The sequence below is a fragment of the Ornithodoros turicata genome, chromosome 9 (assembly GCF_037126465.1).
Source record: "Ornithodoros turicata isolate Travis chromosome 9, ASM3712646v1, whole genome shotgun sequence".
NCBI classification, from domain to species: Eukaryota; Metazoa; Arthropoda; class Arachnida; order Ixodida; family Argasidae; genus Ornithodoros; species Ornithodoros turicata.
The window spans coordinates 35,195,807-35,210,543 of record NC_088209.1 but is presented as its reverse complement, the minus strand read 5'-3'; the positions used below and the strand labels follow the sequence as shown (position 1 = coordinate 35,210,543).

Genomic DNA, 14,737 nt, shown 5'->3' with positions numbered 1-14,737 from the left:
AACGGACCTTGAGAAATAGAATGCCAGGACGAGCGGGTGTCTGGGCGGCGCCTTTCCTCCTCCGAGCGCCGCCCTCTCACTCCTCCGCTTAGGAAGTGACGTCACGCCGCCGGAGCTTCCTCGAAAAATGCACTCGAAGAACAGAACTTCGCCGCATAGCACATTGTCCGCTAAACATTGCGACGAATGATAGGGTTATCGCTTCTGATTCGAAGAGCGAGGGGGGCGTACGCCTTTTTTGTAGCAATTTGGATATACGATAATTGCTACAAGAAGGCGTACGCCCTTCTGTCTCTTCAGATCAGAAGCGATAACCCTATCATTCGTGGCAGTGGTTGGCGCACAACGTGTTGTTCGGTGAAGTTCTGTTCTGAGAGTGTGAATTAGTGAAACCTCCTACTCCGCTAATTTGATTTACGAAATGTTACCGTGAATAACGCCGCTTCATTGAAAGTTTACAAGCAAACCAATTTACTCACTTACAGGGTGGCACTGCTTTCCACACTTCTTTCGCGACATTTTCAATTACGCGACACACGCTGTTACAGTGATGTATCAAACAGCGAAGAGTGTCAGTGCGCTGATAATCAGCTGAGATCAGCTGATCCGGCGAACAAACGTGATTTCCGGAAAGCAATCACGGTCAACATAAAATTCACGATGTTTACCTGAACATACGTACTTCCACGTTCAAAAAAAGACAAAGAAAAAGAAAGAAAGCTTCGAGTACACAGCATTTTTACTACGCGACCAATCCGGAGAAGGTTCACTTTTACTGCTGCTAAGCAATCAACGCGAGCATCGCTAGGGCATAATCGAGGCAACTTTGGCACTTTTAGTTCCGTCGCAGTCGACCAATTTCCTTAACAGGTCGGACAACAAGCATCGTTACGAGGGTCTTGGAGCGGTGCTCCAGCCCCGCGAATGATCGACCGGTTCGTTACCTGAGAAACCGATACTGGGAAACGGGAGGCTCGCTTCTGTTTCTCTATACAGGCGCCTAACGACTGTCGCGAAACCGCTTCAACGATCTCCGTTGCAGCGATAACGGGAAGCAGTCGCCAGACACACACGGCCGGGTAAATGGCAGTCAGTTTGGCTTGATTGCGACAGATGGTTGAAGTGAAAACCGGGGATGCCGATAAAAACGTTAGCACAGGGTCGAAATTGCTCACGGTTGGCAATTCCTCTTTATTAGGGTGATAACAAGCACCGTGTAGGTCAGTCCGTGACTCGATAGTGCCACGTGACCTGTCACGTGTCACCATCATGAAACTGCAAAAACAGAAAAGCATTCAAAGGTTTGCATTTAGCTAGCATTTAATTTAGCTTGCGTTTAATTAGCATTTAGCTCCAACGATGGCATTCACCACTGGATTTGCCTGTAATTACCAATGTATTTACTGTACGCTCTTGAAGCTGAATAACTCCACACTCCATAACACAGCCTTAGTGATGCATCATCCCAAGTGACATACGCTCTTAAAAATGAACTTCACCGCAGAGACGCTCCCAGCCAACCAACATCTCGAATGATATCGTTATCTGCCCTCATTTGTTGAAAACAGGAGGCGTACGCCTTTTTGTGACAATTATGAACAGCATAAGTGTATGCACCATATGAATTATGAACAGGCATAAGTGTCACAAAAAAGGCGTACGCCTCCCGTTTTCGACAAATCAGGGCAAATAACGATAGCATCCGAGATGATGGTTGGCTGGGAGCGTGCTATGCGGTGAAGTTCATTTCTAAAAGTGTAGTTCACACCCCTGATTTGCTGAAAACCAGAGACGTATACCGTTTTTTTTTTTTTGTGACACTTATGCAGTTACGTTAGGTGTAAACCTACTCCAATTACGTATATTTTATACAGTTACATTAATTGTCACAAAAGAACGTCCGCACGGCGATTTCCACAAATCCGGGGTGATAACGCACTCTTAGATATGAACTTCACCGCATAGCACGCTCCTAGCCAACCATAATATGGGAGGATATCGTTATCTGCACTGATTTGTTGAAAACGCGAGGCGTACACCTTTTTTGTGACAGTTTCTTGTTGTTGTGACAGTTATGAAGAGCATAAGTGTCACAAAAAAGGCGTACGCCTCTTGTTTTCAACAAATCAGAGCAGATAACGATATCATTTGAGAGGATGGTTGGCTAGGTGCGTGCTATGCGGTGCAGTTCATTCGGAAGAGCGTGGCATGCCTCTCTCCACGCAGACGGCGTTGATAAAAATGACAGTAAAATCCATAGTTGTGGTATGTCGGTAGGGTTATGCGTTTTAACCCAAGCCAGTCCGGCTTCCCCAACATGGCGGCGCCCAGTAAATAAGGGCGAAACATTGGATGCCCCTAGTAATACCGAACTGTATTTCGACCGGCCACATGCCTAGAAAAGTGGGTGGGCCTCCAGGTATAGACAGGTCCCATTAATGGTAAGACTCCCTTTTTTATACACGGCTCTGGTTCAATTGTCATTGGTTGAAGCTGCCCATGTGATAGGGGTATTAGGTGGTGGTAGTGGTGGTGTGCTTTGAGAATGTACGTTCACAGTGTTCTAGTCGGGCGGACGTATAGTAACGTCATCTGCATTCTAGATGGCTTGGTCAACGACCACACACAACTCACAGCTGAAACGACTACATCCATTACACTTTCTGCATGACATGCCATGTGCCAGCTAGATCCATCATACTGCTCTAGTTAAGGAGACGTCAATATTTCACTCTCTTCACCAAAACGTGAGGGAAACGAATTATCGTTAAACAGAATTGCATTCGAGCACCAAATAAAATAATCTATAATTCAACTACGGACGATTGCACGCCGACAGAGGCGAACGTTACGATATAGTACCTATATAAAAAAAAGTGCACGGGAGAGCCAGCCGTGCCTGTACATCGTGCTTTGCCTGCAAAGCTCTCGAGCAAAGGGAGAAGTGACATCACGGATCGATGGCACGACCGTTTGATGAATTCGGAAGATCTCGTTCACCTTCGTCTGAACCAGAAGACCTCGGTAAACAGCTGACATCATTACCCCTACTTCCCCTAAGCGAACTAGTGGACCATTAACCTCCCGGTCAGAAATACGTTGGAAGGCATGCAAGATTAAATAATGCTGCTCGACTGGGAAATTGAGTGCAGTGCGCTCCGATGTCGTATATCTGTGAGATGCGATTGTGAAACGGATGGGTTCACCTCGATATGCCGGTGCGGTGGAATTACATCCGTGTCTGTAGAACACAATGTGAACGCAAATATTCGAGTTATCGGTTCCTATGTCTTCAAAGCGCGGCTGCGGTTCTGTAGAGGTAGTGGCTGATTGGTAGAAAATTGATGACACGAATTGTCGTTTCATATTGTTCCCTCATGTAAATTTCTCAAAGTGCCGTAACAAGCACCAGTAGCGCACTACACTCTTCAAAATGAACTTCACCGCACAGCACGCTCCTAGCCAACCATAATCTCGAATGATATCGTTATCTGCCCTGATTTGTTGAAAACGGGAGGCGTACGCCTTTTCTGTGACAATTATGAACAGCATAAGTGTCACAAAAAAGGCGTACGCCTCCGATTTTCAACAAATTAGGGCAGATAACGATATCATTCGAGATGATGGTTGGCTAGGAGCGTGCTATGCGGTGAAGTTCATTTTTAAGAGTGTACTAGTGCACGATCGCCGCGAACAGAAGGACGGACACACGGTTTCATGACGTTTGTTTGCCTATTTGTTTCGCTACAAAACTGCAGCGACGGAGCTGCTGGCAAAAGTCATCCTGCACTCGTAGAAATGAACTTCACCGCATAGCACGCTCCTAGCCAACCATCATCTCGAATGATATCGTTATCTGCCCTAATTTGTTGAAAACAGGAAGCGTACGCCTCTTTTTTTTGTGTGTGAAATTATGAACAGCATAAGTGTCACAAAAAAAGAAGGTGTACGCCTCCCGTCTTCAACAAATCGGGGCTGATAACGATACCATTCGAGGTGATGGTTGGCTAGGAGCGTGCTATGCAGTGAAGTTTATTTTTAAATGTGCACATGCGCTCATAGAGATCGCACATTTTTTCGTACGTGAATCGCGCTCACATTTTTACCTAGATATACACAAAGGGTAATCTAACAAAGGTAATCTTTCCTCGTAAACGAACACCACAGAACCGCGCGTGCCGCAAGGAGAATTCATTCATCTACCAACCGATGCATACTGGCAAAGTGTGCTACCAGGAGGCGTAGCATTACTCCCTCGTGATAGAGCACGTGAATAGGATTACGATAATGACGTCCCCGTGTTGGGTTTCGCCCATGCTGCACAATTAAGTAAACCGACCTGGGCTTACGGTGTCCTCTTCGACGTCTTCAGAGGGCTACAGCGTAATGATGTGCGCTCCGCTATGCAAGGCGGGAAAGGCGACGAGCAATCGCCGCCCGGTGACGAGTTTCGGAAATGTTTCCCCGATGGCTCATATTCCTAGAATTCTCGGGACGCGGGCGTCAATTGAGGTTTACGACTTGGAGCGGCGAGAATTTTCAGTTAGAACAATATCACAGGCGGCAGCGAGAGTGCCATGCAGAGGTTGTGGATGGTCGTGAAAGGGTTCGCGGTTGTCGGCCTCACGGAGGTGGGCAACGACACGACTAACGTCTTATGGGGATTTGCATCTTGGGCCGACTTCTAAGGAAACTGTGCCGACATATGCCTGACAGCGTCTGAGGCAAACACAGGAGAAACCTCAGACAGCACAGGCGGCACCGGGATTCCAACCCGGGTACCTCCCAGTCTCGACGTGACATGGCCAGCACGCTAACCAGCACAGGTTGCCACTCCGTTTGGCACCCTATTCGCGAATCAAAAGATGCCGTTGACACTAACACAACAGGAACAGGATTCATCGGTTGTATCAAATTTCCCCATTCATCATCATTAATTTATCTACTATCTGTTGTTGTTGTTGTTTGTGATTTATGAGCGAAAGAAGTAAACCACAATTTAAGCTTTCCCATCTCCCTCTCGTTCCCACAGTGCGGAGAGGCCTCGAAGTGGTCACCCCAAACGATCTTCCCCGCTGATTGGACGAGTCGTTTGAGGAGAACAATCAGAAACCGGCTCCGCATTACCGCTCCCCTTTTTGCGAAAGAGAGGAATAGGGAAAGCGTAAATTGTGGTTCCTTTCGCTCGGAAGCCCCGTTCCTTTTTTTTGTGTTGGTATCAAAGTAACGGCGTGTTTCACTGCTTCCTATATAGCTTTCAGCGGTCTCACTTGTAACGTTTACACTTTATACGTTATCTCCTTTCGGTACGCAGACCACACGCGCGAAGGAGCTGTTCAAACAAGCGAACGCGTCCACTTTGCCCAACAGAAGATCAGTGAGTCGTACCAGACAGTGCGGTCGGCGCTCATCAAGCTGCACGAGCGCTACGAGGCCTCCAAGGCGGAGAGGAACATCGTACGACGGTACGCCCTCTTCAAGGCAAGCAACACTTCGCAGCCACATTCTCCAGGGTTAACGCCTCTTCCAACAGCCAAGCAATGCCTGTTGAAATTGTGTTGGTCCTGGTGGTTTTCGATGTATTTAGTAACGTTTGTTTCGTTGCACACAAGGCGTAGAATACGCACAACCTCAAGGTATGCGTATATCCACACGACATCCTGGTTTGGGAATAGAAATAAAACGTCTTGAAATCCGCGCGAAAAATACGGATAGAGCCGCATGCTTCTGCGGTGCGAGCGGATAGCCGCATTTAATCCGCAAATAACAAATATTGTCTCTGCCGACGTCCCCTATGAGAAGCCCTATATAATTGAGAGCACGCTGTGAGTGTGAAATAGTGTCGAAGTATTGCATTGCTGTTCCCTTGACTGCTATTATTAAACACCTGTTAATGACATAACTTTCCCTGATAAACTTTGTACGCTGAAAAGGAAGAACGTTTCTGCAACAATTTCACGTTTCGAACGAACGACAGTTTCGTCATGTAGATTTTTTTGTTAGAAATGCAGTAACCGCTGATGTAGCGTATATACTAAATATTCGCGCGGATACTTATAAATCTATTTAAATTAGCGCGGATACCGTCAATCTTATGCGCGGTCACCCCTAATAATTACACCACACGGATATATTATAGTTATTAGATCATAGCTAACCTGAGAAAGACTTCCGGAGCTTTCCGGTTTAATAGGAAGGCAGAATACTACATGTATAGTCCATATTTTGCTTCACCAAGCGTTTTGTAGTAAGATGGGTGTGCGTGTGTGTGAAAATGGCGACGTTCTCACGTCAACGTAACCACAATGTTTACAGTAGATTACAAGATTCCCAATAAGTATCATAGCAATGTTTAGACGAAGCCTTCCGAAGCATTCCAAACAAGAGGCTTCCCACATGGTAGAGGCCTTTGGAAACGTAGAGAGGTCAGCGGTTTTCTGGTCTCTCCTTCTTCCCCCCTCTCACATTTTTAAAGATATACCGGAGGTACAGCTTGGGATAAAAGTTAACGGAACATCGGGGTGTCGCATTTCTCGAGTGGAGCGACAACCCAGCAGCAAACAGGAGTGGACACACATACCGAGAGATGGGTGGAACAGCCGGCCATCCGTTTCTAATTCAATCACTTCCTGATATCTCGCAGGGGGCCACTCCGATGAAGAAATAGGCAGGTGTCGTGTTCCATAAACTTCTGTCCCAAGCTGTAGATTGAGCCAAATGGCAATTTTTACATGACTTCTATGGGCGTCCAGCTGCCTATGGCATAGCTCCTAAGCAGCCATATCATTCACTTCGGATGACCACTTCTTCACCACAGGCGATGGTGAAAGATGTGATCTGCCTGGACACCCAGTACTGGGTGCTGCTGGACCTGCCCAAGCAAGAAAAGCAGGAGCAAGTGACGTCATATGTGCTACGCGCATGCGCCACACTGGAAAAGGCGAGCGACTCACGCGCCCAAGATGCCTCCAAGGCAAACTCCAGAGCTGAAGAGGAGGCCAGAGAACGAAAACAACGACTAGACAGTAAGGACTCTACACTCTCATTGGTCGCCATGCGTGTGCGAGGTTATTCCAAGGGTAACTGTATCAGTGATTTATCCAGACCCCCTCATACACCCCCACCCCTTAAAATGTTGCGAGATTACGCTATATTTCGTGAAAGAGCATAAAAATACGTAGGAGTATAGCCTAACACACCCTCTCGCGAAGCCGACACACCCCAGGGAAGAAATTCTGAGAAAGCCACTGAATGAACCTTTTTCATACCGCTTCTGCGCATGCTCTGTGACCCTGACGGCGCCGGAGAGGGATCCCTACATATTCAATAGATGGCGCCAAGATGTCGGCTGTGTTTTGGTGCGCGCCGAGCCTGTTTCGCTGGACAGCAGCTAGGATACGACGCGAGTGTGAAAAAGGTCCATCGTATCTAACCTCAATTCGAAGTTGCAGTTTCTGTTTGCAGTCGTTTTTTCTCACGTATTCAGGCAACGCGGGCAATGCAGTGCGTAAATCTGGCTGTACGAAAAACGGCCACAAACAGTGAGAGTGAAAGTGATATTCGTCGATCGCGTTTATTTTATATATTATAACCCTACGGGGGCCTTCCCTGAAGCGAACTTCCGAAATAAAATCTCAATCGGTTTCGTTTGCTACGTTATACCCCAATTATGATAAATACGCTATGACAGCGTATCCCTGCGCGTGAAAGGAGGCGGTCACGTGACTGGCCAAATAAGGAGGTAACACCCAAACACGCGGTGGTTGTTTGGGTGTATCCTTTATGTCGCATATACCTTGAGACCACGTGGAAACACAAGATGGTCCGACGCAAACTTTGTCTTCCTTCTTATTTGAAGCTCAACCGATGAGATCACGGCCTTTTACAAACCGGGAAAGGAGGAAGTCAGAGGGATGCGCACCTAATTAACTTACTTGCACAGAGCTTACGTAGATGCCAAAACAATTAAAAGTGCAATGTCTGTTCAAAGTCAGTTAGTCAGCAAAGTAAAAACAAAAAAAATCGCGTTTCCTTTTTCTCAGCTGTTACTCCGAAGAAAGCGTTTTGTGGCGCACTGCGGTAAACGCGCGCCTCCTGATGCTGGTGCGAAAACGGCTACCCGCGCGCGGCAAATTTCACTTGAGTTCACAGAAAAGAAATTCCTCGCAGTAACCATGCACCTAATTTTCGAGCAAGCTCGCGAGCACTTGAACGCGCCAAATATATTTCTCGCGTTACAGCTGCGCTTAAAATTGGATAGTTGCGCAAACTATAGTCGCGCTTAAAATTAGATACGCTACATCCTCCCGCCTGGACGACCGAAAACGAAATTATATGTACAATGTTTCGACGCTCCGTAATAGGAAGACGACACACGGCGCGTTATTAGGTAACTTCCTGTCTCTCTCCCTCTCTCTTTCTCCTCCTTTTTCATGCCACATGGAAAACGCCGATGAACATTTCGGGATGTGTCATCAGGGTTAATGTATACAACGGTGTTCGTTAATTAAGCGCCAAAGTAATTAAAAATACAAAGAGAAACAGACACGGAAGGCAATATCTTTTCATCCCCCTCCGGTTATTGGTTTTCCGCCGCCTTACAACTTATGAGGTGCTATGTCTTCCCGGGAACGTGTCAATTAACCTCTTTGTGCCAAATACAGAAGTCTTCGGCGCTCGATCATGTAGCGTTAATAATGCCAGCGCTCTCATTATGCAAGTTCTTCGAGCTCGGGCGTAAATACGACTACTCGGGGCGAAATGCGAGGATTATATGCATATTCATAGTAGGCGTTCGCGTTAACTATGGACGGAACTTCTTCAGATATGGAAATGTCTTGTTCTTCTTCTTTTTCTTTTTCTTTTACAAAAAAAGCGATACTTCTCTACGTCGAATTCGGCCCCTTATGACCTCCTGGGGCCTTATCCTCATTAATTTTGAGTAATTAACTTTTTCTTTTTTCGTTATGAGTGATAGAAGTTCTGCGCGAAGAAAACATATGTGCTCGATTCGGTTTTCAGAAACAGGATCGAGCCAATACAGCGAGGAAATGGCCATCGGAAATACGGCAGATTTCGAGGTCATTTCTGTCACTGCCCCAAGAGGACGCTTCCTCCCTTGCTCTTAAATGTGAGGGAAATATGAGGGGAAAGAGGCTACAACTCTTGTTCTCTCACGCAGTGGAGGGCAAGAGAGAAAACAGTAAATATTTACTGAGTAAATAATTTACAATTTTAGTATTTTTTACTTCTGCGCGCTCACGAGCTACTGGTGAACGGCTTTAAGGTACACCCTCGGACAAAAATCACGACCAAATAATGAATGTTACGCAAGATTAAAGGAAGTGGATCTAAACGATACACAGCTATCATTGCTTGATGGTGTGCCTGCGTATACTACATGTCAAGAAAGTTTGAGCATGGTGTACAAAGTGCAAAGCGGAAGGTTTCGAAGTGTAGGTAGTTTGTGTCGAAGGCTTTTCGGAAGGAAGTGGAATAATGACGTAGTCGAGAGAAAAGTAAGGGAGGAGATGTAAAGCTGGCTTCCCCGCATAGAGCGTCTTAGCGTGGAGAAGCACGCTTTACAGGAAGCGCGCTACGAAATACGGCTGCGGTCGTGTCCATCGTGCTACGCTGCGGTTAATATATCTTTTTACGTCCCGCGTGTCTCGCTGCAAACCACGTAAAATAATCACGTGGGAAGAAATGGGAGCAAAGCAAATCTACCGAGACTCAGGGTTATTATCGAATGGTCCACCTTCAGCAAACATGCAGTAATTCTTGTTTTAGATTTAATTTTTTTTTAGTCTTTTATAATAGTCTTTTTTAATTTTGTTTTTTTTTGCGCTCCTGTCAAATTGATCCCGACATTCGACCAACTTTCGGTTCACCTCTTACAAAGCAACAAGAAGCCAGATTAATTTCAAACCATGCGCGAACAACGGCCATATTTACTTTCTCCTGACATTCGGCATCGGTTCGTCAGCATGTTTCAGTTCGTATTTGTTACTTGAGTTTGAGTTTGATTAGAGAAGAAGAACGGAAGATATTGAATTCGTCACCTGACGAATTCTGCTACTTCCACAAAGGAAATGAAATGAATGAAAGGAGAAAGAAAACTGTAGAGATGAAACGGTAAAAATAGAAAGACATCACCCCTCCAAGTCACCGAACTGTATTTATTTATTACGTATTTATTACTGTACTGTATTTATTAACGTATGCATAGTACTATGTATTATGTACTGTGTATTATTTATTATGTATTTATTACTGTACGGCGCTATAACGTACACGTTTATGTACATGTTTATGTAGTGACACGCCTTTTTTTTTTTTTTTTTCAGGCATGTCAGTGCAGGAAATCGAGGAAGAGAACTCCCAGTCCATCAACGACCTGTACAGGCTGCTAAAGAAATACGGCAACCTGCGGGGAATCGTGCACGGGCTGCAGATCTCCTACACGGATGCCAAGGTGTACCCTTTCATCCCGCGCTACAACATGCTCAAGGATATGATCAAGTGCGTGCTAAGGGACCCCAGCTACATGGAGGTCTGTCACGAGGACAGCAGCCGAACTTAAAAAACGCGCTCTCATCAGCCACAGAGTTCACCTTCACACCGCAAGATGCATGCCACCGTGTCTATGGTCTTTTTATTTAGTTTTTTCTATCCAGAGAGAGAGGATTATTTTCTCTCTCCCATGTGTCTAACGCTTGCATTGTGACGAAGATCTTCCAAAATGAGACACGATAACTGTCACGTTACTTAAAGGCGAGTGCCGAGTACCGCATCGAAACCGAAACCGGGGATTAACGGGATTAACCATTAGTTTGCGTAGAAGTGTAGCAAAAGCAAAACACGTCGGATTATGTGTGATTAAGGCGCAGTATCTGTCCGACTCTATTGTCTAAATGTAGCGAAAGAGAGAGAGAGAGAGAGAGCATGGTGTATGCACTGCTTTATAAAGGACGCGTGTCGAGTATAGAATTTCGCGTGAAGGTACTTAGTACTGTAGTGTGGTTTAAATAGATAATATTTCCCAATTCAACTATGGTCCGCTATTCTACACAGCATCCAGTGGTGTCGTTAACACAACTGTGCCCATTGCGTTGGAAAATAACCCTGCAATTGTTGTGCAACACTACAGCTCCCAGAACTCAGTCTACACATAGACACTGGCGTTGTCCTTATACGTGCGTGACCAAATACTTCTTTTTAAGTTAGACAGTTCCGAAGTTCCACAATTGCCGAACACTGTATAATCATTTTAAAAGAAATGTATTAATTTTTTGCTAGTTATTACTGCTAGATTTTGCTAGTACACCAGAAATACTGGGTATTCCACAAAAATAAAACCGAACTGAATTGTACAGTAGCGGGACAATGCGGTCAAAAAATGACACATTGCAACTTCAAGCAACGACCTACTCTTTTCTATTTGTTTTAGATAACTTACTTAATTAAATTGCGAAATTAAAATAGATCTTTAATTGTATTTTGTGATAAGAAATAGCCAGTCCGTAGAGAGAACCTTTTCCATGAATCACACGAAAAAGGGCTGCACATCCAGAGTGTACACAATTATTCAGTTTGGATTTAAGTTAATTTAACTTCCTGTTCGATTCTCACACACCAAGCGATGCGAACTGGTCCTTCCAATTTTATCAGTATTCGTGATAATTAATACGTCGGATTAGTGCAAAAGCTAACGGTAGGAACTTCCTAAGCGATAACCCGCGTTTTCCAAATATTTAACTCTAAACGCTGATTCAACTTCATGAATTCTAGAAAACAGCGGGCAAGGGCCCCGCTTTCAGATTGCATTCTTTCCAATGGGCTTGCAGGAAGATCAGGAAATGGATGTTTCTAATCTGCTGACAAATGTTCCTCGCAGTGATAACGACAGAGGGAGAGGAGTGTGATACATGATAAGGTCGATGATCATGGTGCTTCCTCGTACCAATTAATTATCTACCTGAAAACTATATGAAATACCATATAATGTGGGACACTGCAAAGGCGTGTTCATAATAAACGTCGCATAGCGTAGCACTTCTTCGAGGCCTGCTTTCCGTGGCATACCCGATAATAGGATACACATTTCGTTAAAGAGCCTTGCTATGTCGCAAGATACTTCGTTAAAAGACGTTGTGCTCCGACTATATAGTCTCAAGCAGCACAACATCTTGGTCCAATATCGGTTGAACATTGGCAATACCGGCCCAATATTGGTCCAACCTTGGACCAGTATTGCCGATATATAGCCAATATTGGGCCATTATATTTTGCTGCCTGGGGTGTCATCTTTTCATTACAGACATCGCCGAGAGCAGAGCAAACGTGTTCTAGCTCGAACGGGGAGTTTAGTCATATGTGATACACAACGACAGCATGACAGAGAGGCTCTGCAAGTAGATGCCAAACGTAAGCATCGGTTCCGAGTGTGCCAATGTAATCCTCCGCGCCGTTTTCGTTTTCTTTCTTCTTTTTTTTTTATAACACGAGCGATATTGTACATGAAGTAATTTCCGCTATCTGAAGGCTATCTAATGCACGGCAAACGATATTAGGTGGCCATCCCGTATCTTTCCTGCATATAGGGCTCCGCACAACGACGTTCGGATTTAAAAAGCGTTCGTCACATCTTTGAAAACACTTTGGAGAGCACCCAACTCCTCTTGAGTTTCCCGACGTATCTCTATACCGTGCCGTCACCTTCACTCTTCGCTAGATATTTGCATTTGTGCGTTCAAAGTCGCGCCCTGGTATAATAGAGTCGTAGCCTTAGAAAAGTTTCATGAGCGCCAACGTAGTTCCCTATTCTAAAATTTTCTAACGTAAAAAAACAGAAGGGATGAGCAAAAAAGAAAGATGAAGCAGGAAAGAGAGAGGTCGGCCTGCTTCGCGACTGCTACAGCAGGAACGCCCGGCAGACGGCGCCAAAATTCGGCAGAAGTGACGTCGGCGAAACTACGCATGGAGCGCGCACAAAATAGAATGCAAGTGATATTGCGCTCTCCTCGCTGAGTTCCTCCACCTTAAGAGATAAGCCGAAATAAACCCTAATCGGCTTTGCGTCCTCGCGATGCACGACACATGCAAATTGATTCCGATTACCGGATTAAGATTATAGATCAAGTTTTACAAATTATACGACAACGATTGGAAAAATACGACGTTCCAGATGAATTTGATGTTCTGATCAATAGTCGCAAACGACGCTATAAGCTAATGCGGTAAGCTCAAATGCGTTTACATTCACGTGGACAGTTTTCCTTCGACAACTTCAGTATATCATAAGGAACGACAACCTTACCTAAGAAGCGCAATGTACGGAATGCGTATGGGTGCTGCTGGCAGGGTGCCTTACCAATGCACTGCTTTGAACCATGGCACTGGATAAGCACGTAAAATGAGACCTCGAACTCCCCCTATGTACTCGAGCTTTCAATGTACTGTACAGCTTTAGAAGTTCGTACGTATTGTCCTATTTGGTACACAAAGCTCAAGTTGCTTGCATTACCTTTTTATCGCCTTCCTTCGTCATATTCATCTGCTATCATTTCGCTTTCTCGTTTTTATTTTTCGCGAACCCCTCGGTTCTAATTATTACCCGGCTTAGCACACTAACGTTATCCAGTGATAAGATATGAGTTTCCTCGCTTTTCGACACAAATAATAACTCGTCTACAAGCTAAATTCAAATAAGATCACGACACGTGAAACAATGGCGCAGTTTGACTGCTGTTGGACGGAATAAATGGCAGGGCAGACGCCGGATGTTGATAATGTGTCGGAATTCGCCATCTTGAAAAAAGCGAATACGTCATTCCCTATACAGCACCAATCAGAGCACGCAATAAGAGCACGCTGGGTGGCAGTTACGCATGTTCAATTATCACGAAGGCTGCCGGCGTGACAAGGGTATTATTCTACACCCAATTATCGGGGAAAAAATACCGGATAAGATAACTAAAGTGATAGAGGAAAACGGCCCTTCACCTGGCTTGTTAAGCATGCTCCGGCCAGGCTCCCTATACGCTCAGTGCAAGATCGACCTTCCTCTTAATCAGATAACGCTTTCGAATCAACAGACGATTTCCGTTGGGAAGCTTTCTTGATAGCACTATAGCATTTCATCGTAGAGTGTCCCCCCACCCTCGCCTCCCCTTTCCCACAGCCGTACTGCTTGCGACACACTTGTCTGATATCTCCAGCCCCCGTAACAGCGGGTTACCGAACCAAGTTGCTGTGCTACTGTCGCCTTCGCGTCACTTCCGTTCCCCTGGTGGCGGCGGGGCTGCGCAGCGCCACCAGACGGGAGAGATGGCGGTCCGATAACCGCGCGTCGTCTGCTAGCTCCAAATGCGTCGACGGGGCAGCGCTTTCCAAGGAATGCGGAGTGGAATGAGAATTCGGCGCTAGCAGACGACGCGCGGTTATCGGATCGCCATCTCTCCCGTCTGGTGGGGCTGCGCAGTCCCGCCGCCACCAGGGGAACGGAAGTGACGCGAAGGCGGCAGTATAGCACAGCAACTTGGTTCGGTAACCCGCTTTTACGGGGGCTGGAGATATCAGACAAGTGTGCCGCAAGCAGTACATACGATGTTAGCCTCGAATGCTGTGGTCCCTCTAGAGCGTATATCGCTCGACACAACTGCAAAGCGCTACATCAATACCCTGAAATGGCACATTCGTAGATGCTCGCTGCGGAGCAGTCTTTAATATTCTAGCG

General features: G+C 45.8%; 1 protein-coding gene and 1 long non-coding RNA gene across 4 annotated transcripts in view; one reads left to right on the top strand and one right to left on the bottom strand.

The window, feature by feature from the left end:
* The window catches only part of LOC135367928 (uncharacterized), a 40,300-nt gene extending 27,931 nt beyond the window's left edge, over positions 1 to 12,369 (top strand). For both annotated transcript variants that reach the window (XM_064601022.1, XM_064601023.1), the window contains exons 3-5: positions 5,315 to 5,481; positions 6,818 to 7,025; positions 10,347 to 12,369. In XM_064601022.1, coding sequence (XP_064457092.1) covers positions 5,315 to 5,481; positions 6,818 to 7,025; positions 10,347 to 10,582 — 611 coding nt within the window. In that variant the 3' untranslated portion in view covers positions 10,583 to 12,369. The remainder of the gene's footprint in view (positions 1 to 5,314; positions 5,482 to 6,817; positions 7,026 to 10,346) is intronic.
* Positions 1 to 14,737, bottom strand: part of LOC135367929 (uncharacterized) — a 152,227-nt gene that overhangs the window by 126,629 nt on the left and 10,861 nt on the right. The window lies entirely within an intron of this gene.